This window comes from Alexandromys fortis, unplaced genomic scaffold (assembly GCF_014885135.2).
Source record: "Alexandromys fortis isolate MF-2015 unplaced genomic scaffold, M_Fortis_MF-2015_v1.1 scaffold_230, whole genome shotgun sequence".
NCBI classification, from domain to species: Eukaryota; Metazoa; Chordata; class Mammalia; order Rodentia; family Cricetidae; genus Alexandromys; species Alexandromys fortis.
In genome coordinates this window covers 503,620-528,194 of record NW_026068206.1, presented here as the reverse complement: position 1 = coordinate 528,194, position 24,575 = coordinate 503,620, and the positions used below count along the sequence as shown (strand labels likewise).

The 24,575-nt window shown below is 34.6% G+C and overlaps 1 protein-coding gene across 1 annotated transcript in view; it reads left to right on the top strand.

Moving 5' to 3' along the window:
- Positions 1–24,575, top strand: part of Dach2 (dachshund family transcription factor 2) — a 537,829-nt gene that overhangs the window by 493,853 nt on the left and 19,401 nt on the right. Inside the window, exons 9-10 of the mRNA XM_050130221.1 lie at positions 22,393–22,541; positions 22,666–22,813. Of these exons, the coding sequence (XP_049986178.1) occupies positions 22,393–22,541; positions 22,666–22,813 (297 nt within the window). The remainder of the gene's footprint in view (positions 1–22,392; positions 22,542–22,665; positions 22,814–24,575) is intronic.

Below are 24,575 nucleotides of genomic sequence, written 5' to 3'. Positions count from 1 at the left end.
AACTCAAAAGAACAATATAGAACTCAAAAGAACAATCCTTAACCTTATACAAAAGAAATAAAAACTCAGGATAGCCTAAACAATTCTAAAAATCCTCTGAATGCATCACAATCTTTGACCTTAAAACTTTTTCTACAGAAACACAGTACTGAACTTAATCTACCTTAGATATAAACTTTTACACCTACAAACTAAAGATTTTTGACTAAGAAGCAAGAGTTTTAAAATGGAAAAGAAGCATATTTACTGTCCTAAATGCAGCTGCAGCTTTTTGAGTCTAGACTCCTTTATAGCAAACCTGCCTGTCAGCTTTCGCTCCATGTGGCAGGCCATGTGCTCTCTAGCCCTAGCAGCTAGCCTGCTTGGCAGACTTAGCTGTGTGGATTGTACCCTAACTTCTCCCACTTGAGGGACTCCCTTTTGAGTCCGCAAGCAAACATATAAAGCAAACACATAAATCTCTGTTTTTGACTCTTACTCCTCTGTCCCTGAGTGAATGCTTAAATTCCTGCATGAATTTCTCTTCCTTTGAAAGTGATTGTCTCACCCCTTGTGGGACGACGTGAACCTGCGCCTACCTCCCGTCCTGCCATCTGTCCGAGTGCTACAGCCGCAGAACCTTCATTTTTCTTCTTGTTGTTGTCCCGGGACTGCACGTGTCCTCCGATAGCTGACCGTACTCCGAGTCACTGGTTCGGGCGCCACTGTGGATTGCTTTGGGTGGGCTACTCAGTCTAGGGGTTGTAACCCACCCTGCAATCCAGTTACTCCAGGGTCTCGGAGTGGCGCTACCTGGAAGGGAATGAGCTAAGACAGAAGAAGGAGGCCAAGCAGTTTTGTCAAAGCCTCCGTTTATTAGGGACGGGTTACAGTTTATATATGGTAAGGAATGGGGGGCAGGGTAACTGGATTCTTGCCGCGTGTTCCAGATCACGTAGGCCAGGAGGTAGGCTAGGAAGTCAAGTGGCCACACCTGGTTCCCTGGATAGCTGGAATGTGAGGCGGGTTTCACTAAGAGATTGCTGCTAATTGGGTGAGGGGCATTCTGCAGACTCCCCAGGGTGATGGTTCCTGTAATGATTGTTAGTGGGGAAATGGCTCCTGACAGACAGTATTGAAATAACACAATATGCACATTGGACCTAAAGCAGTACCAGACGTTCCTGAAATTGCTAAGTAAGAGAATGGAGATGCACATGCACAGATGACCTAAAGAGTAAACTGCTTCCCATTAAGCCTTGAGTGCTTGATAATGATTATATCACAGCTAATGTATCTGCAACCTGCAAGGACCAAGCCATGAGCAGTCAGAGCTAGTGTCACGGTTATCATCATAATAAGGAGGCAGCCAAACTAATTACTCTAAGTGATGGATGAGGATCTAAATAGAAACACCATGTCCAAATTGATCTGATGAAAACTGTTACTGATTCTCTAATGAAAGGAAAAGGAAATCATGAGATTTCAAATATTCACAGTACTGCCTACCAAAGGTTTATAAATCACTTTAAAGAAACACTTTCTTGTTAATATTTCATATGCCCTGTCCTAATATGACATTGTGATTATTGGAGTGGGTGTTTTAAATTTAATGAACAGGAGCTGTGAACAAATTTAAGACTAATGAAGTAAACAATATTTTCTTCCAAAACCAATTTTCTTTCATCATTGCATTTAATGAGGAGTTGAAAACTAAGTCTAACAATTCCACTAAAATTTAGTGCTGGGAGACAAAAGTCCTCAGGGCTTAAACAGAAAATATAAATTTGTATTATAAAACTTTTGAGTAAAGTCTAAAAGATTCAGTTCACTCTATCAAGGCTAGAAAATATGTAATGTTTATATAGTAAAATAAAAATACATGATATCTCCATATGATACAATGTGATAACATAACAAGGGTGTGGGCTTTTTGTTGTTGCTGCCATTGATCCAACCTGTATCTCTGTCATAGACAAAAACATTTGAAAACACAGCATTATTTATAATAGCCAGAACCTGGAAACAACCTAGATGCCCTTCAATGGAAGAATGGATAAAGAAAGTGTGGAATATATACACATTAGAGTACTACTCAGCGGTAAAAAAACAATGACATCTTGAACTTTGCATGCAAATGGATGGAAATAGAAAACACTATTCCGAGTGAGGTAACCCAGACCCAAAAAGATAAATTTGGTATGTACTCACTCATAAGTGGATTCTAGACATAAATAAAGGCCAGTGAGCCTATAATGTGTGATCCTAGAGAAATTAAATAAGAAGGTGAACCCAAAGAAAAACATATACTTATCCTCTGGGATATTGGAAGTAGACTAGATTGTCAGGCAAAAATTGGGATCTTGGGGGTGGGGTGGGGGTAAGGGGAAATGGGGAGATGGGGAAAAAAGTGAGGAGGGGAGGATGGGGAGACCCTGGGGGAATGGGATGGTTGGGATGGAGGAAGGGTGGATATGGGAGCAGGGAAGACGATATCTTAATTAAGGGAGCCATTTTAGGGTTGGCAAGAGACTTGACTCTAGAATTTAATGTGCTGTTACATTGTGGTATATCATAAATATTCAGCTACAATGACATGTAAACTATTAGTTGTAATCATGACATTTATCCATGGCAAATTACATTTTCTTGTTGATGATGGACACATTTCAAATGGTAGTAAACTTTCCTTTGCTCTGTAATTGCTGGAAAGCCCCCTCACCTACCCTTGGTTGAATTATAGAACTGAGGAAAAACCAATAGCTCTAGAATGTAAACATCTAACTACTTAGTAAGAAAAGCACGTGTGTTCATATTCCAGAGAAGGCATCTATAAGTACATGAGGAACATACTTTGTTATCTTTTTTTTTTTGCTTAAATTTTAATGTGGCTCTAAGAATACAGAACTTACTTGATTTAGAACACAGGTCAGCTCCAGGATGAATTCATAATTTCACTTTTCCCTTTTGATTTGCCTTTCCATTTGTACCTTGTATTTCAAGATTTATTGATTTTTTGGGGAAATAATCAGACATATCTGCTTTTTAACTTTGTTTTTCCAAAAATAATAAATCTTCATTCTTGTTATGTTAATTTAGATCATTTTACCATATAAATCTAAATACGTTATAACTGTGATTAACAATTCATAAAACAAGAACAAATTTGCTACTGCTATTTCAAGTGGTAAAATTTTAGCACTTCACTGTAGCTTTAATTATGTAAAAGCATGATAACTACTGTGAGATTTTTGGCTGTTATTCATCTCTCTTATGAAATGGGAGAACTGCCTTTGTCTCTGGCATGAAGGTTTAACAACTTTGGGCATTTCATGACAGGTTGTTTTTAAAAGATGATTGACTCTTCAGATGGTATTCTATTTGCATGGCTAATCAAGGTATATAATTCTAATTTGAAGCTATAACAACCTCTTGAAAACTGTGGAAGCTCAGAAGACTGCATTTGTTACCAATAATTTTTAAAAGTGTTTTATATTCTTTGAGAATTTCATAATTCACTGTATACCCAAATCAGAGCGATAGAACTGATTTAAACATAGTGTGTGTGTGTGTGTGTGTGTATGCATGTGTGTGGTATATGTATGTACTTATGTGGGTGGTGTGTGCATGTCAGTACTTGTGTGCATTTGTGAATGTGAGCATGGAAACTAATGTTTGGCATTAGATAACTTTTTTAATCTTTCTTTTTTTTTTTTTTTTTTTTNTTTCTTTTTTTTTTTTTTTTTTTTTTTTTTTTGAGATGGGGTATTTCACCAAACCTTGAAATCAACAGTTTGGCTTGACTGGTAAGCCAGTCAAGGATTCTCTTCTCGCTACCTCCCCAGAACTATGGTTACAGAGAGGTATTGCTGTGCGTGACATTTATATGTCTGCTAGGGACTTGAACTTGTATCTTCACATTTAGGAAGTAGACATTTTACTGACTATGCAGTCTTTTCAACCATGCTATATACAGTTTTAAAAACATATTCTTGGATTTAATTATTTTCAATTAAATGCTTAAATTACTGTATTTTCCAAAGGTGAAAATTCTGTATCATGTCTATTTAATCTTACTTAACCACATTCAGATTCATCCTCCTTCTTCTATGTGAATTTTCTATAAGATAAAGATGTTTCTACATGAACATTACTGAATGACTATAAAATTCTGAAACTACTATTCATTCATGTGCAAATGCATTGTTTTATGTAGTGACCAGAAGATCTTTTTAATCCATGTAATATACAATGTCGAAGAAGTCAAATTATGTTTTTCATAAGGTAGAGGAAATAAATGTCATAAATTTTCTAAATCATAAAAAATTGACAATAATAAAAGGGTGTGAGAAATGAAAAGCAAAAACTAAATGCTTTAATCTGCTAATCTTATCTAACACTTCTGTCTTATATAAATTCTTTAATGTATTTCAAAGAAAAAATCCATATTTACTCTAATGCTTGGTAAAAAATTAAGTGTTTTTAGATTTTATATGTGCTTGAGCTTAACACATGAAGTCAAACTCACAACATTTTGACATTAAAACTGAATTGCACAATTAATTCAATCTGAAACTGTAAGCTTTGTAAGATTGATGGTTTGTTTTCTTTGTATCTAAATTCATACATAGATGCATTTGTATGTACAATCCACAGTGTGATACTACTGTGATTCATCCTTATTTTGTGTTATTGAAACAAGCTTTCAGAGGCCAGCCTTCAAACTCATGTCATGCAGGCTTGCTTAAAACTGATGATCCTCCAGCATTCAATTACCCAGTACTGTGAAAACAAGTAAATGAAACCATGCTCAAAAAAGAGTTGTCTTTTATTTAAGTGGATTATTCAAGATTATATTGTATGCATTGTTCATAGTAGGAAAACATACATAAATTGAATCTATAAGTTTATACTTCAGTTTGACATATCTAGTATGTAGTTGCTAAGGGTAGATACATAGGAAATAACTTTTTTCAATTATTTATTTCACATCCTGACCAGAGTTTGCCCTATTTTCCTTCCATTTCTTCTCTGCGCCTCCTCTCTGTCCCCCTACCAATTCACTATCCTCTGTTTCTGATCAGAAACGGGCAGGCCTCCCATAGGTATCAACAAAGCATGTCATATCAAGTTGCAGTAAGACTAAACACCTCCCCTTGTATTAAGGCTGGGCAAGGCAATTCAGTATGAGGAAGAGGATCTCAAGAGCTAGCCAGAGTCTTAGGAATAGTTCTTGCTCCCACTGTTAGGAGTCCTACAAGTAGACTAAGCTGCACAAAGGTCCCATGCATGTAGAGGGCCTAGGCCAGTCGCAGGCAGGCTTCCTGGTTGTTGGTTCAGACTCTGTGAGTTCCTATAAGCCAAGTTGATGTAGGTGGTCTTTTATTTGTTCCTGTCTGCTCAGCCCCAAAATAACCACACAGAAACTGTATTAATTAAATCACTGCTTGGCCCATTAGCACTAGCTTCCAAGTTGCTAACTCTTAAATCTTAATTTAACTCATTTCTATTAATCTATGTATGGCCACATGGTTGTGGCTTCTCAGCAAGCTTCTGGCTCATCTATTCCTGGTGGTGGCTACATCTCTTGACTCTGCCCTCTTTCTCCCAGCATTCAGCATAGCTTTCCCCACCTAGTTCTGCTATATCCTTCCACAGGCTCAAAGCAGTTCTTTATTAATGAATGGTAATCACAATATACAGAGAGGAATCCCACATCACTTCCCCTTTTCTATTTAAATAAAAAGGAAAGTTTTAACTTTAACATAGCAACTACATATAATAAAAGAGTTATCAAGCAAGAATTACAGTTGCAATATTTATATCTACTTTATCTTTTATCATAACTAAGGAAAACTATAACTATAATTATCTATTCTTCAACTCCACCAATGACTTCAGAAAGATTTAATATTACCTAAGTAAACAGGAAGTACATTATAAGCAACTTCCAAAACTTTAAAATTGACAGAGACATCTTACTGCCTGGACAGTCACCCAAATTTCTTCTGCATCTTTGGGCATCCATCTTCGGTCTACAGGCCCATAGTATCCAGCAGACTTTTCCATGAAGCATGAAATTTCAAAGACAGTTCCGCCTATATTGACAGTTTGTCAGTCACTTTCTTCTATGTCCTGCAGAATGTCTGGCAGACCCATTCATGCAGCAGGAACCCCAAAAGACCATCTCACCTTTAGACAAGTATACAGTCATTTCTTCATGGGTCTGTCATGTTCAGTTCATCAAGAAGTTCAGGCAAGAGCAGTTGCTTGCCCAAATGGCTAACAAACTCCATAAGGAGCCTCTTTGATGCCGATCTTTCTCTTGAAGTAATTAGTACTTCCAGGAGCAAATGTGTCTCACAGTAATGAATAGTCCTAAGTTCTTAAAATATCTTTTTTTTTAAATATCTTAAAGGCCATATTCTGAAGGTCTCTGAAAGAGTTGAAAAATACTGAAACGAAATATATTTCTATGTATCTAGAAAAACCTAACTAACATGACTATACATTCTATACATTTGACTATTATAGATGATTATCTTTTAACCTACATTTATTAATTATGCATTACATTTTTGAATGAGCTGCACAAACACAATACCTTAATCAAAAGCAGAGATATATATGTGTTTGTATATAGAACAAATTTGACCTTAAATTTGTATCAATAGACCACGATCCATACCAATGCAAAGTGTCCATCTCTATAGCACATCTCCCCTTAAATATAAGCAAACATTTATAGAAAATATTTAGGAATATGAGTATAGTTCTTTCAAAACTGCTTCCTGATTTTTGTTGGGCAAAGTAATTTTGGGGGGTTTTCACGGCAACCTTTTGGGGGCTCTTGGTCCATCAAATCACATTAGTCTGGAAGGATTCCACAGGTTCTCATCCTTTACGGAAACAAAAGCGGAATCTCTATTCCAAAGCAACATATCCTTAGACCCAGATTTTGAAGTCAATAAAACCTTTAAGATATATATGTTGGTTTAGCTTAGCAGCCTGTACAATGAAGTGTCTCTTTGTAATTAGCTCCTTCACAGTCAAAAAAATTTAAAGAAAACACAATGATATACATAATACAAACTCTATGTATATTTTCCATCTTTATGTGGCTTATTTTTCTTTATTTCTTTAGTCTATGACTGCTAGTGCTCTGTCTCTTTAAAAACTTTTTTTAATTTTTTTTAAAAATACATTATTTCTTTTTATTACTCTCTATACTTTTTTCTTCTCTCCCAAGCCTACATACATTTATACAAAACTGACCCATTAGAGGTCTTTTTTGTCTGAATCTGTCTTTATTGTGTATCTGTAATTATTTTCTGACCAGAAGTGCATTTTTTTTTTATCTGAGTGGCTGTGACTAGGGACAATAGGGCCCTGCATGCTAGCTATGCCAAGTCCAGAATGGTGGGGGCATGTTCACTGCCTCTGAGAGCCATGTACGTTGCCCCATTTTTATGCACAAAACAGGTCTATGTTGCCATTAAGCAAGTTGTACCACTGCTCACAGAACCCATTTAAATGCTCCCTACCCAGATCTCCCAAAAGAATCAGAGTTCATGCTGGCAGCAGTGCCCAGAAAACCATTTTTAAACCACACTTTTTTTTTCTGCTACTGCTGAATCAGGAAGACCTTTCTTAAAGGATCTGCAGCATGCCACCAGTAAACAGAGGCCATCCAAAAAAAAAAAAAAAAAAAAATCCATCTAAACTTTGTTTTTCAGTATCTAGAATGCCTTTCCAAGCCTTCTCAGGTTTCATGTGGATTTAGCTAGCACATGTGGAAGTGCCAATTTGTAGTAACAAACAAAAGACCTCCTACAACACCAGGTTAATTGTTTTGTGGTTTTTCTTGGGATGTCCTTGACCCCTTTGGCTTCTACGATTCTTCCTCTCTTCAGCAGGATTGCCTGAGCTCAGCCTAATGTTTGACTGTGGGTCTTTGCATCTGTTTTTATCAGTTACTGGATGAAGGCTCTCTGATGACAATTGGGTTATTCACTAATGTGATCACTGAGGATAGCCAGTTGCGGCTATGTATTCACTGTTCCTTGGAGTCTTAGCTGGAGTCATTCTTGTAGATTTGTGGGAGTTTCCCTTGCATCAGAAAATGGACTCTTAAAGATTAATATTTTAGCTCACTCCAAAATAAAGGGTTGCTTAAGGACATTTCAAGTGAGTCTCACACACACACACACACACACACACACACACTTTTCTCAAGGAGAAATTTTAGGTATACACGACTTGGCACATAGTGCCAGCTGCAAGGTCATTGACCATGGATTTGGCCATAGCCTCATTTGGAGATTTTGAAGTCTAAGACCTACTTACCATTGTTTTGCATTCTAAGCCTATTATATATATATATATATATATACATGTATATATATGTATATATGTATGTATATATATATATATATGTAGGCAGATGTAGCCTTTTAAAATGTTAGTATGGTTTCCCACTCTATGTAATCTAGAAAGCAAACTACAAATATTTGTTTAATATCTTCTGTGGAGGGCAGAATAGTAGTTCATAAAAAAGCAAAAATTATGGTCTTTATCTTCATACAGTGTAATGTCTAGAGAGACATGTAATTAACATCTGAAAAATAATTATGGACAAAAGAGGTAAGTAATAATGTATAAAACATGTTAGTAGATAATACAAAATGCTGTATATATTGTATTCTGTACAGGATTTTAGGGGGGAATGGTATGTTGCTGTGTGTAGAAGTAGTGAAAATGTTTAATCTAGAACATAATTTGATATAGAAGGATTAAGAATTAATTTAGAACCCTGAAGCATTAATTTAAGATCTTCAAAACAATTGAGTTATGTTTTAGACATTTGTTTCAAAGATTGCAGAAATGAAGAAGTTTTGTGAGAGAAAGTCAAGCTTAATAGTTGAAAATTTTGTAGTAGGTAAAGTTCCAAAATGGGTAAAACTAGAGACTCTTTGGAATTTATTGATTTGTTTAAATGTGATGACATTGAGATCAGGTACTTTGTTTAATGCCAGTGCTCAAAATAACAATGTGGGGTACTTATACTTTACAAGGTAATGTGTCTTACATATCCAAATGAAAAGAATGAGCTATACCTTGGATTCTTTCTTAAGTAGAGATATATTTAAGAATTACTGTTTATCAGATGGTAAAGAGACTTAAATATTTTGAGAGACTTGTAACCTAATTTTTAAAAGTCTTTTCATAAGCAGCTGCTAGAAGTTTTAATTATTGTAACTGTTATTTTAAACAGTAATTGGAAAATGTTATTAAGTTTTGAACACTGTCTACTGAGTAAAGTTGTTTGCTAATATAAATATAAAATGACTTTTTAGAATAAGGAAATATATGCAAATGACCATTTTATACTACCTTAAATGGTAAGGGAGTGAACACAAATACTTATAATTTATACAAGACACCATCACAATACCTCTTATACATATATTTATGATTCAGTAGTAGCAAGATTATTTGTTGTTAAGGCCTAAGGCCATAACATAATTGGAAGAGATCTTGCCTAGCGTACAAGGTGCCCTGAGTTCTGTCTTTATCACTGTCTAAGCTGAGCATTGTGGTACATTCCTTGTTATTCCAGTTTTTAGGAGGTGGGAGAAGGAAGATCAGGTTCAAGGTGATTGTGTACTTCACAGTGAATTTATGGCCAGCCTGGGCTACGTGAAACCCTGCCTCAAAAATTTTACTATTATAGTCATTGCACATAGATTGTATTGTACTGAAATCTTTACAGAAAATTTTAAGAGCCTGCAAAAGTTCAAGATTTTTTTTTTAATGAACAATGGTATATAACAACTGTTCTCATTCTAAAAATTGCTTAAACTGTTACTGTGGAAAGTTACTGCTTTTAGAAAGATTTTAAGGTGTTTATGGTGAAACATTTTGTTCTGCAGCTGAACGTTCTAGAGTACTAAACTACTATAAGGAAATATGTTTCCTACCAGTTTTATGGCTCCTTAGATGCACGTTGGAGAGACTTGTATACAAACAATATTAACAAAAGATACTACTCATCTGAACAGGGTATACAATTTTCAATGCATATGCACAAACCAGCAAAAGGATGTCATTACTATAAATGTAATTGAGTTTAAATACCACTTTTTTATTAGAATAGATACAAAGAATTATTCCTATTTCATATCTCTTATTTATAATGGGTATTTACATCCAGAGGATATCAAAAATAAATTGTGTGTCTTTTAATGGAAATTATGATAGTCTTTAAAATAATATTAATAACATAGAATGATTCACTTACATCACCACTAACAGATGACATAAAATGTAGGTATAGTATGATCCTCAAAATGACATATCTTTAAACATGATGCAATTAGCTGATTTTCTAAATGACTATAAACTAGTTCAGGAAATGGAATATATTTCTGCAGAGAGTTTGATTATACACAGTTTCACTTTTTTATATAAAATTTATTCTTTTGGTTAATTTTATAATTAAGTGAATCAACTAGGAACTATTTCACATATCCTTAGTATTTATAATTAGTTTACCTGCCACTTTAAATAAATAAATGTTATTCCTCAAAAAAGAACTACCCATCAAAGTGTGGGAAGAAATAACATTAATATTTTTCTTTATGTCATATTTTTTATAAAAAGCAAAAAAAAAATAATCTACTGTGTCCCAAACTCATGGTCTGTATATACTCCAAATTTTGGAAGGTTTTCAGCAGCTGTGAAATAGCAATAATAATTTTTTTCATTGGCTATAACTTCTAGGAAAATGGAACAAAGTTATAAACATGCATGTGTTCAGATAAGGTGGTATCTTCCTCAGAATTTGGAACTAATTCTGTAGAACACCAAACATCAGTATCCAGACAAAAATAGCATCTTGTGAGGCCTTTGATTTGCCAACAGTTTGTCTTAAAACATGCTGTCACAAAACAATAAGTAATGTTTTACAATATGAGTTGTTTCTAAATTCTTCTTAAACCTGTGAAACTGCCACAATGATTTCCAAAGTGGTTGCACAAGTTTGCATTCCCACCAGCAAATGGATGAGTGTTCCCCTTACTCTACATCCTCTCCAGCAGAGGCTATCAATGGTGTTTTTGATTTTAGCTATTCTGACAGATGTAAGATGGTACCTCAAAGTTGTTTTGATTTGCATTTCCCTGATGGCTAAGGAGGTTGAGCATGACCTTAAGTGTCTTTTGGCCATTTGAACTTCTGTTGAGAATTCTCTGTTCATTTCACTACCCCATTTTTTAATTGGGTTGATTAGAGTTTTAATGTCTAGTTTCTTGAGTTCTTCATATATTTTGGAGATCAGACCTTTGTCTGATGCGGGGTTGGTGAAGATATTCTCCCATTCAGTAGGCTGCCTTTTTATCTTAATTACAGCGTCCTTGGCATTACAGCAGCTTCTCAGTTTCAGGAGATCCCATTTATTCATTGTTGCTCTTATTGTCTGTGCTATTGGGGTTCTACGTAGGAAGTGGTCTCCTGTGCCCATCTGTTGTAGGGTACTTCCCACTTTCTCTTCTATCAGGTTCAGTGTGATCAGATTAATATTGAGGTCCTTAATCCATTTGGACTTGAGTTTTGTGCATGGTGATAGATATGGATCTATTTTCATTCTTCTACAGGTTGACATCCAGTGATGCCAGCACCATTTGTTAAAGATGCTTTCTTTCTTCCATTGTATAATTTTGGATCCTTTGTCAAAAATCATGTGTTCATAGGTTTGTGGATTAATATCTGGGTCTTCGATTTGATTCCATTGGTCAATATCTCTGTTTTTGTGCCAATACCAAGCTGTTTTCATTACTGTAGCTCTGTAATAGAGTTTGAAGACAGGATAGTAATGCCTCCGGAAGTACTTTTATTGTATAGGATTGTTTTGGCTATCCTGTTGTGGGAGCTCTTCCCGCTCCTTCAGCCAATAGCCCCTGAGATACCAGCCCATTGGGGCGTGGTCTCTCTCCTTTTAAAAAAGTGGCCACTTCCCTCTCCTCTCTCTCTTACTTCCTGCTCCACTTCCAGCCACTAGACTCCCTTCCTGATTGCACAGAGGGCTGCTGTCTGGGACGATGATCTGCAAGTTTTTTCCCCTTTAAATAAATAACCATTCTATTAATCATAATTCCAAACTGGTGTGGGATTGTTGTGACTTACACCTTCGCCTTCACTATCCTGGGTTTTTTGTTTTTCCATATAAAGTTGATTATTGTTCTTTCAAGGTCTGTGAAGAATTTTGTTGAGATTTTGATGGTGATTGCATTGAATCTATAGATTGCTTTTGGTAGAATTGCCATTTTTACTATGTTGATCCTCCCAATCCAAGAGCATGGGAGATCCTTCCATTTTCTATTCACCCCATTTTTTAATTGGATGGTTCGTTCCCTTGATGGCCATTTTCTTGAGTTCTTTGTATATTCTGGAGATCAGCCCTCTGTCTAATGTGGGGTTGGTGAAGATCTTTTCCCATTCTACAGACTGTCGTTTTGTCTTGTTTACCATGTCCTTTGCTTTACAGGAGTTTTTCAGTTTCAGGAAGTCCCATTTGTTAATTATTTTCTCAGTGTCGGTGCTACTGGGGTTATATTTAGGAAGTGGTCTCCTGTGCCAATGCATTCAAGTGTACTTCCCACTTTCTGTTCTATGGGGTTCAGTGTGATTGGCTTTATATTGAGGTGTTTGATTCATTTGGACTTGAGTTTTGTGCATGGCGATAGATATGACGCTATTTTCATTCTATATATTGATATCCAGGTATGCCAGCACCATTTGTTGAATATGCTTTCTTTTTCCACTTTGTATTTTTTTTGCTTATTTGTCAAAAATCAGGTGTTTGTAAGTGTGTGTATTGATATTTGTGTCTTCGATTATGTTTCATTGATCCTTCTGTCTGTTTTATGCATATACCAGGGTGTTTTCAGTACTGTAGCTTTGCAGTAGAGTTATATCCAAGAAAATATGTCCATTTTACAGCTCAGTATTTTGTAAAACTGTGATTTTCATACCAGCCAGATTAATATCAAGTTGATGTTTATAAGAAATGTATCTTTCCAGGAATAACCCCAGACTTATTAAATCAGATACACATAGACTAAAGAATAAACTTTTGAAGAACCTCAATGGTATTTTCATGCACTATAAAGATCGAGAACCACTACTGTAAGATGTTTGATTATAACTTACTACTCCTTTGTGTCTTCCACTGAGCCACTCTACACATATAGTCACTGAAAGGAAAAAAAGCCAAAGATTTTAAACTCAACATCTGTATGCTGAGTTGTAGAAAGAAGGTCCTCTTAATTTGTGACAGATTAAAATGGAAATTTTCCCTAATTAAAGAAATGACTAAACAGCTCCTGGTAGAGATGCAATATTGGAAACCTGCTTTACATCCTCTATAGGCAGACAGATTATTGAACCCCCACCTCAGTAAAGCTAAAAGCAAGTCTATATTGCAGCCCTCAGTTCATTTTACAGATATGCCAAAATGACAAAATAATATTCTAATACAATATAATATACCTATATTATATAATATATAATAAAAATACTTATCATCCACATCGCCTATGCTAAATATATTTATTAAAATGACTTTTTACATCTTACATTTAATCTAATTCTTTCTCAAATTTTCCAGTTTATGATGTGTTTGTATTATTTTTTCTTGCTCATGAAATAGTCTCCTCTTTGCAATCTTTTACACATGATAGTCTGTTTTTTTTTTCTGGAAAAGGACCTTATGTATGTTTAACATTCTGCTTGCTTGGTTATATAAAAATGTGTGGCTTTTCTGAAACTGCAGACCAAATAGTAGTCTTTATTTGAGACTACTTTACATTTTGTAAATTACCTATTTGAAAATAAGTTAGTCAGGCTTTTTGTTTATGAAATATACTAGATAATATAAGAGACAATGAGAAAATACATTTGTGGGTCAGAAAAAAATGTTTTACTTCTTTTTCTGTTTGGTTGTTGTTCAAAGAGTGCAATATGTAGCACAAGTTCAATATCTTTATGCTAAACATTCTGATACCCTTGAAAGCTTTTTTCAAAACTCCAATTATCACTTTAGTTATAAAATAATTATTTTTTTTAAAAAGATGAGGCTCGACCAGAATTATTCCATGTCCATCCATTCTTCCTTCCTCTTACCGCATTCCTGTGTAACATTTATAAAATTATATATTCATGTACAAACTTGTCTTTTAAAGTGGACTTGAACTTTTAAAGTTGATGGCTTTAAGATAACCAACATAGTTAGTCACTGTAAGGATACAGCATAGATTTTAATCTACAAACTAAAGGAGGCAATGGTCATCAAAGTATAATAACAGTAATAATAATAACATTGGCAGTAAACTGGCAAGAGGTCTGATCTCATAGAGATTATTTTGGTGAGATGAATTTTATTGTATAGTAAGTGACAACAAACTGTACAGGAAGAGAAGTATATTAAATGGACAGTGATAAAGTATGTTTGTTGAAATAGGAGCGGCGGCGGGGCTGCGTCCCCAACACCCCAGCCGCTTGGCTAGCTCACGCCCGAAATAACAACACACAAACTGTATTCATTTAAAGAACTGCTTGGCCCATGAACTCTAACCCTTACAGGCTAATTCTCGCCCCTGGACTAGCCCATTTCTAATAATGTTTGTAAGCACGCCAAGGTGCGCTTACCGGGAAGATTCTAGCCTAAGTCCATCGTGGGTTGGAGTTGCCTGGGAGAGCTGAGCATGGCGTCTCTGCTCCAGCAGAGCTGTCGGGTCTGTCCCCGGAAGCAGAGCAGAGTCTGACCTCACTTCCTCTTCCGCCCAGAATTCTATTCTGTTTACTCCTCCCATCTATGTTCCAAGCTGAGGCCAAGCAGTTGGTTTATTATAACTTAACCAATGAAATCAACAGATTGATATATGATACTCCCACATCATATGTTTTGAATGTTAAGTAGAGTGGACATAATACCTTTAACTTGCAAGGTGATGTTGATCAAAGAATAAAGGCTACCACCACAATTTAAATGCATACTCAAAAACATACTTTGTACAGGACTTTGTTAGTGTTAAGCCACCAATTTGAAATTTTTTTATTAAGCTTATTAAATGCTAGTAGATAATTGAGGAAGAAAAGAAGATGAAGTTAATTCCCATTCACTGAGTTTTCCCTGTATAAATCTAGAACATATTCCGAACCAGTATTGATGGTTGGTGTTGTTATTCTTATTTATTATTTTTTAATTTTCATGTAAATAAATGGATTCCATTACAGCCTCTTTATCACTTTGAGTTCTATTCAACTCCCCCACTTTGTTTGTAACACCATGTTTGCGATAGTGTGTGTGTGAAGAGGGAAAAGGGTGATCCACTGTGCGTTATGGGTCATTTTGCAGTATTCTTGGTCTCTACCACTAGATGACAGTAGCAATCTCCTCAATGTTCACTCCCTTGTCTCCAAGTAAATGTGTCTACATACTTATTGCCAAATGTCATCTAAGATGCAAAATGGCCCTGGATCAGAACAACTCAACTCTGTACCCTCAACCTTTCATGAAAGATGAAGCAAAGCCAATCTCACACAATTACAGTCTAGAAAACTTATTTCTAGATAGGCTATGTGAGAAATTGTAAATCTGTAGATGATCAAATACATTACTATTGTCTCCTGTAACACTTTTGGAAATATTTAATCATTCTATTATCTATTTTTAAAAGCATTCAGATTTTATTTACTTAGAATCTAGCATTGGCCAAAAACTTTACAAGTATGACTTCATTTACCCATAGAACAATTATAATAGGCAGTCTGCACTATTTACCTAACATTATCGTTGAGGAAACAGAGGCATACACATAAGTTTCCCATAATCTTTCAAATGATACAGGCAAGGTTCAAGCCATACAGTTTTCAACACTGAAGTATTTTCCCCCAGTCTTTGCCTCTTCAGTATGTCCTCTCTTTCCTATATCAACATGCAATATTTGTTAATATTTAGGACTACATTTAAAAAAATTAACTAACACATAATTACTGTATATATCCATAGAGTACAATTTGAAATTTTAATGTTTGTGCAATTGTAACAATTAAATTAGAACGATTATTATTATTTTAAAGACTCTGAATGGTTCTGTTTTAAACCATTTAATAAATGAAGAAGGAATTCATAAAAGACTAATCATGGTTTTAGTAAAAGGTTGTTTCATGGAACATTTTTAGACATATCTATATTAAAATTTGTTATCTGAAAATCTTATTTCAAAAGAAACCTTGCAGTGCATCTCACAGCCCTTATGTTAAGGAAATCTGTTTTCCATCCTTTAGTCCAGTGTTTTACAAATATGCATCAGGAATTTTTTCACACACCTAATCTCCAGTAGAATATAATTCTGAGGAGAGATGGTGTGAACACTTTTCAATTAGAATAAACATAGGTATTTCTCTTATTTGTTCAATGCTACTGATCTCTTTTTTAAACATTCCTATTAGCAGTTAACAATATATCCTGCACTGTTCCTGCTCAGTTGTTCATTCGGTAACATAGTTTCTATTTGTTCCAAAATATATGTTAGATCCTTAATGAAAAGGACTAAATATAATTTTTCCAAGACTTTTATTAGGCATAGTATCTGTTCTTGACAAGATGCTTTATTTGCAAGAGGATTTAATTATAATTCTTTGTTTGGAAAGCCAATTTTCTAAACTAAGGATCCAAACCATACAGGGATTATACTTAGTTTGTATTTTGTTACATCTCTGTTGCAGAGATTGTTGGCCCTTCCTTCCTTTGCCTCTGGATTTCTGTTTCTATTTTTCTGTAACATTTTATTTACTGTACATAAATAAATATAACAATATGAAGATCAATTTTTTCTTTTTCATATTACATAATGGCAGCATTTGAAGTTATTGTTTAGCTGAGACTATGAATGCTTCTTTATGTTCATGCAGGTCACATCATTACAAAGCAGTTCAGCATTTTGCTGCTGTTATTGTTCTTCAGTTTGGAAAAGGGAAGCAGGTGTCTTGCTTGTTCTGATTGTAGCACTAATGATATCACAAATGAGAGTCCCACAGGCCAGCTGTATTTAGGGAAAAGCTCTCAAATAAAATAATGGAGTATAATTTATTTGTTAAAGAATAAAACTGAATTTATTGGTGCCTGCATTTTTCTAGTGTTCAGTGAGTCTGCTGTGTTCAGTTTTTTTCCTGTGTCACAATTGTCAATTTCCAGAGGAAACACTTAAGTCCATGAAAGTCAGATAATAAACATAGCAGTCATATAAAACAGCTGTAGCAGCCTTGACTTAAATTTCAAAGGGGCATTTCTATTAGGAGCATTTGCCATATATATCCTTTTAATTCTATACATAAGTTTCTTTTCAACTTTTACTTCTATTCATCTTGGCTCGAAAGAAAAAAATAAAATAAACAGCTTGTTCTCTAAGTTGATTCCAAAGTGCTATTATAAAGTACTGCAGGTTCAACAAACAGGCTCAATAAAAGCTGCCCCCACTTTGCTTCAATAAATGGTGAGTTTGCCCATGTCCTTGGGTAGAAGCTGTTGTTCTGTCTTTACACTTTCAGTTTATACCACTTTTTATAAGCGATGATGAAGTTTTTTTTAATCTAAACATTTTGCATGCAATCCTTTTAAATGAAAATATTCGACAAAACCCCTTCTAGGACTTACAGAGAGATGATCTTAAGTTCCAATCTATGTTTGTAGCAGTTACCTGTTTTTAATTTCATTGTCAATTAGGTTTACACAAGCTTATCTAGTACATTTCTACACAGCAGTGTATTTATTCAGAGAAAAATAGATGACATTTAGATATCAAGGCCTATTGCATGACTGAAATCAACTTCCAATGCATCTCTTAGTCATTTTTCATAGCACACGATTGAAGTCAGGGAAAAAATCCTAAATAATAGTTTGACAGTTTCCACTCATGTATACTAAAACATAATATCCTTCTACTAGATTTGGGCTATTACAGACCTTAACATGCAATGTGACCTTGATCTGAAAAGCATGTTTGGTTAGCCCAGAAACTTAATCATAAGAAGTCATAAGTAGAATCCTTCTTCTTTACTGCCCTTTTTCTTGGACCAGAAAATTTATTGATTGTGGGACAGGTAGGATATGAACAATGGTCCAAATAGAGTCCAGGGTTATCTCATCTGTGGGGAAACTGCTGCTGAAAATCGATGTGACCTCTGCTACACTGTCAACCCAGTTCCCACCCTCTGTGTCCTATTGGCTTTTGGAAGAAGCTTAGATCTGTGTACTGTCTCTATGCGTCTCTCTTGGGCCAGATTATCAAAATGAATCATTGCCTGCATACCTCTTATATTTCTATTTCTTTTCCTGGAGTTGACTAGGTCTGATGAAATATGATTCTTTTTGCATTTGATCTTCACTGCAGCAAGCAGAACCTAATTCAGCTGTGTCTATATCTTTAAAGAGTAATACTATTTTGAAACTTCAATCTACTGCACAGTAACATTAAAAACTATAGACCATGCAACCTGTCTTCATAATCAATAGCAATTTTCCTTTCAGCCAACTGAATGGTATTTCTTTCATCTTCAAATAGAAGATGTCTAGTGAGTTTTTAACATACTTATGATTTTGTTTTATGCATGTTGAATATATAGCTTTCCTTTTCAGAAAGAATGCCTCTCACTACTGAAGTTATCAGTTTGCATTGAGTGATATATGCCAAGAAATCCATTAATTGTTAACTCTGTCACTAACAAAATATTTATTCAGGGAATATTATATTGTCTCTGAATCAGCTCTGGGTTCAACAGTTGCTTCTTAAAGAATAACTGGTGTATATAAATTTGACTTTGATTTATAATCTTCAATGTAGAGATGTAGAAATTCTCTAGTTATTATACATATTGAGAAAATTTATGAAGTCTTCCTTTCACTCACTTCCTGTACCCATGTGAAGAAGGCAAATATATGGATAAACAGACAAATGAAGAACATTTCTTACCTAGTTTTGCAGTTTATTTAAATGCATTAATGATGCTTGCTGAGATGGGTTTTAAGATTTAGGCATTTTATTTTTGTCAGAAATTATTTCAAATGTAACATGTTTGTGAGTGGAGATTACATAATTCATAATAATTTGCTCATCACTGCCTGAATATGAATAATTGTTTACAAGTTCTATAACTACCATCAAAGGTTTCGGGAGACAAGAAGGGGGTAGAAGAGAGAAAGGAGAAAAGTAATACAGAGAGAGAGAGAAGGAAGGGATTGAGATTCAATGTGATGCTTAGATTATTTGGACATAGTAGTGTATGCCTGCAGTCACAGCTCTTCAGGACTCATGAATCTGAATCAGGAAGATGGGACTCTGGAGAACCTCTGGAACTACATACGCAAGCCCTATCTTAAAAATCTACGAAGGCATTAGGGTTAATTTTATCCATTTATTTCTTTGTTGTTATTTATTTTTTTTTTGAGAGAGAGGATTTCTCTGTGTAACAGTTCTGGCTGTCCTGAAACTCATTTTGTAGACCAAAATAGCCTCACAGAGATCTGCTTGCCTCTGCCTCCAAACTGCTGGGATGAAAGGCATATGCTACCACCTCCCAGAAATTTTAATGATTCATATGGAAATACAAATAAAAGGTGCTGTAGAAAACATGCATCATGTAACTATAATTAAAATGATCCTTTTAAAGTTTTTTTTTAAAAAAAACACTCTCTGGAAAGATATGTGTTATAACTTTTGGTAAAAATATTAATAGGATACTTTGGATTTTATCAAAACCTTTGATATATTAGAATTCAAATAAGTGTAAACTTTATAATTTATTAATGTTATTCTTTCATTACTTTATTTTGAGAAACATTTTTGTAACTTTTTTAATAGATTATTTTCTATTACGATACATCCCAACTACAGTTTCCCCTGCCTCCACTCTTCCCAGCTCCTCCCCCCTCCCCTCTCCCCAGATCTACTTAACTTCCAGTTTGTTTGAGAAAAGAATAGGACTCTAAAAGACAACTAAATACTATAAAAGAAAATATAATAAAACAAAGCAAAATCCCTCACACCAAGACTGGACAAGGTAACCAGACAGAAGAAAGAGTCTGAAGAACAGACAAAAGAGTTAGAAACACTTGCTTCCACTCTTATGAGTTCCACAAAACACAAAGCTAACTGTCATAACATATATGCAAAGGACCTGTTGAAGACCTATGCACACCTGTGCTTGCCTCTTCAAACTCTGTGAGCCCATGTGGACCCTGCTTAGTGATTTTGTGGATTATGGTCTCCTAGTGTCTTCCATCACCTTTGACTCCTACAATCTGGCCTCCCCTTCTGTGAAGTTCCTTGAGCTCCAACAGAAGGTACCCATGAGATTCTCTCTCTCTCGCTCTCCATAATGTCTGCCTGTGTGTCTCTGCACCTGATCCCTTCTGCTGCTGAAGAAAGCCTCTCTGATGACAACTGGAAAAGGCACAGATCTACAGATGTATGAATATAGCAGAATATCATTAGGAATTATTGACTTTTAATTTATTATTTATTTATTTTTGCCAGTTCTGTTTGGTTATACCCTAAGTCTGTGGTCTATGCGATCTTCAGTTCTTAACAATCCAGACAGCATAGGGCATGGATTCCCTCTCATGAAATGATCCTCTAGTTAAAGCAAAAAAAAAAAAAAAAAAAAAAAAAGGTTTAACTTCCACACATTCTGCACCGCCATTGCCCCAGCTCATCCTGTAGGCAAGACAGATTGCAGATGGATAATTTGTGGCTGGGCTAGTATCCAGGATTCTCCTTCTGTATCCTGCAAAGTACCTTCCCATGCCAAAGAGACTAGAACATAAGGCTGAAGACTTCATGCAGTCTCGACTGATGGAGATTTTTCAGGTGGACTGGGGGTAGATGGGGATAGGATGGGATGTATCAGGTGTCCTGGGCAGAGATAGACAGAGAGAGTGCAAGGAAAGACAGGTGGAATTGGGGACAGTGTAGAAACACCATGAAGTGGAAATTTCCTGGAATCTATTAGGGTGACCCTAGTAATGATGCTTTGAAATGGAGGATATGGAGTCTTAAGTGGAAATATTTTATAGCTAGGCAAGACTTCCCATGGTTGGCCAAGTTGCATGGTGGAATTGTTGACTGATTCAATTCATAACTAGTTTGTTTTATTGTTTAGTGAATCTATTTCAAATATATTTACTAGCAGACTTTTTTACAATCAAATATATTCATATTTTTCAAAGTTTCTTTATTTCATTACTGAAATACAGAAATTTCAATGCATAGATTAACTGAACTCTTATGTTTCTTCTTCTAAACTTTAATGCCAAAATACTAGTAACTGAGTTTTGTTGAATCCCAAGGTTATATCCCTGAGAACATTTACGTGAAATAAAAAAGTTGCCATTCCCAAGTATAGAGGAAACCACTACATAGTTCAAGCAAGTCATATAAGAAATTGTTAACCATAATTAATATTGATAGCCAAATCGTTAAGCTCTCATGAAAAAATAAATTCCTATTATTGCTAGATATCTGTCTTAAACAATTTTAAAATACCTTATTTAATATTCTATTGATGTCTTAGTATCTGAAACTAAGAGATAATGTCAGTTAAGTGCCCAGGACATGTAAAAGAAGATTCTTTAAAAATAAAAAGTGAGAATAGATAGGATTTGCAGTTTTCTTACAGGAAATAATATTCAAAAATAGAATTAACACTGAAAAAATGCCCAGTTTCAAGCAAGTAGATAATATCTTCTCAAAAGTTGATATATTTACATAAACAAATTTTTACCTAGCATTGAAAAGTAAAAATCATTACACATGTATAAATATAAAAAAATGTGATGCTAAAGTAAAATTACCTTAAGAAAAAATACTAAATATTGTATAATTCTATTTGTGTGAAATGTCAAGAAAAGAGAAGTCTTTGATGACAGAGTAGAACAATCATTACCAAGGAACAGACTGCAAATAGAGACTGTCTGCAAATACTTGTGAAGAATATTGTGGAAAAATTGAGATGTTTTAAAATGGATTTGTTGTCATGCTTAAAACATTGTACAAAATTACTAAAAATTAAAATTATATTTAAAATATAGTAATTTTATTGCTTGCAAATTACACATCAATTAAGGCTTTAAAATAATGATAATGTAAACAGATTCATACTGCTGAAAGAAATAGATACCAACTTATACATCTGTTGGTAGCAATCTGGTTCTCTAGTTGATGGATATGACATAATTTGAGTACTCAAAATTTAGTTTTAAAAAGAAAATCATTATATATGTCTATTAGAAATAACTTGGTAAAATATTTGGATTGCCAGTTTGTGAACCATCTGACATAAATTTTATCCTTACAGAAGAAGTACCACCTCAAATTCCACTGATGAAATCACCCATGGACAAGATCCAGTTGGCTCCTGGACAGGCATTGTCCCCTGGATTCCCTGGACCATTCATTTTTGCTGATAATCTGTCCTCCGTGGAGACACTGTTGACCAACATTCAGGTCAACAATATTTCTATAAACAAAATAAATGTAATAGAAAACATTAGCACCTACATAAATTATATCCTATTTGAGATTTTAAAACAGATAAGATGAACTGCATGCCATTTTCTGTATATGACAGGGTCTACTGAAAGTGGCTTTGGATAATGCTCGCATCCAGGAGAAGCAGATTCAGCAAGAAAAGAAGGAACTTCGAATAGAACTCTACAGAGAAAGAGAAATTAGAGAAAACCTGGAGAGACAACTTGCAGTTGAGCTTCAAAGCAGAAGTAAGTCGAACAAGTTCAATTAAATGGTGAATATTATATTGAAAATGATTTCCTTACTTATAAAAACATATCCTAGGATAGCTTATAATTGCTAAAAATGAATAACATACTTAACAAACAGCGGTAACTAAGTCACGTAGTAATAAGATTTTCTCTAAGAGATAATAAGTGACATTTGTATTTGAGACTAGTTACAGATTTGAAAACATACATTGCTATGATCTTCTCATAATCTGATAAATTATATCTAGGCATTGATATTGTCACCTGGTCTTATGTATAAAATATTTACTCTTCCATAGTCAGGGTGCTATATTCGGTAATTATAAAGTAATTGAAACTCAGTCTCTCCCTTGGAAGAATTTACATTGTATAAGCCTAACACAGCCAGACAATTCTAAAACAAAGTGACAAGAGTGATCATGCAAAATCTGTTTGGTATCAAAGAGATTAATTTAGCTTGTTGAAATTGTATACTGTTAAAAGAATATCTTTTGAAGCTGATGCCTTAATCTGAGCCTTAAAGAATCAGTACTCAAAAATAAAAAGGGCATGCAAGCATTCAGTTTGAAGCATTGTGTATTCATTAGTATAGGCATGGAAACAAAGAAAAAACTTTATACACAAGCGAAAGTATACACTTTGATTTTTGAGTGTCGTTGATTCTAATGAATTGCATGGTGAGAAATGATGCAGAGAGATAGGAGTACAAGTGAAATTATGAAGAGTTTTAACTGTGTAAATGATGAACTTTAATTTTACCTTGAAAACAACGGAATGTATCCAAAGTTAAGCAAAGGAAAAATCTGGTTTAATTTCTGTTGTATAGTTCACTCTAAAGATGGGGTAATTCTTTTTCAATTTTATTATTGAGAATTTAATATAATTACAACATTTCTCTAAAGCCTCCCCTATAACCAACCCTCCACAGTTTCATTCTAATTCATGACTTTATTTTTCCCTAATTGTTATTGTGTACATATAAGTATAGGTGTATACATATATATTCCTAAATATACCCAGTTCTATCTGCATGTTACTCGTTGGCACTGAACAACCAATTTATGTGCTCTTCCGTGGGTAAGACTTCCTCTCACACTTCCAACTTTTCTTAGTTACATACTTATTTGAAGCTCCCTGAGCTTTTCCTCATTCACTTTGGGCATGCCCAATGTCCTTGTTCTGCTCACTTTTGGGCAGTCAGTTGATGAGATGTTAAGGGTGTAGCTTTTGATATTACTAGGAGACACAATCTCACAGAAAACTCTCTGATCCTCTGATTAGGATTTATGTGAGACTGAGAGCAAGGAAAGTATTCCAAATAGCTTTATCCCATGCAAACAGTATTAATTAGGATTAAACTAACATAACAGAAGTATATGGAGACAAAAAGAGGATATTAGAGGAATACTTAATTATTCAACATAGAATTAATTTTATACGTATAAGTTGTATACAGCAAAGTGCATAAACTAGGATAGTTTATTTGAATGCCACACAAAATTCAAATTAACTTTTATAAATAATTCACAAATCTTTATATTTACCATAAAACACAAAAGAGCAGCAAAATATATAACACCGATTTCAGTTTCTTACCATTCCCTGAGAACACTAAAGAGAGTGGTAGAGTTGAACTGTGGAAACGGAGACACAAGTGGGAGAAAGACATTTCATATTCCAATCATTTACCAAGAAAGTCTATAATTCTCTAGGTTTATGTGTTCTCTGAAGAGCCAAAGACCATTTAACAAAATTATTT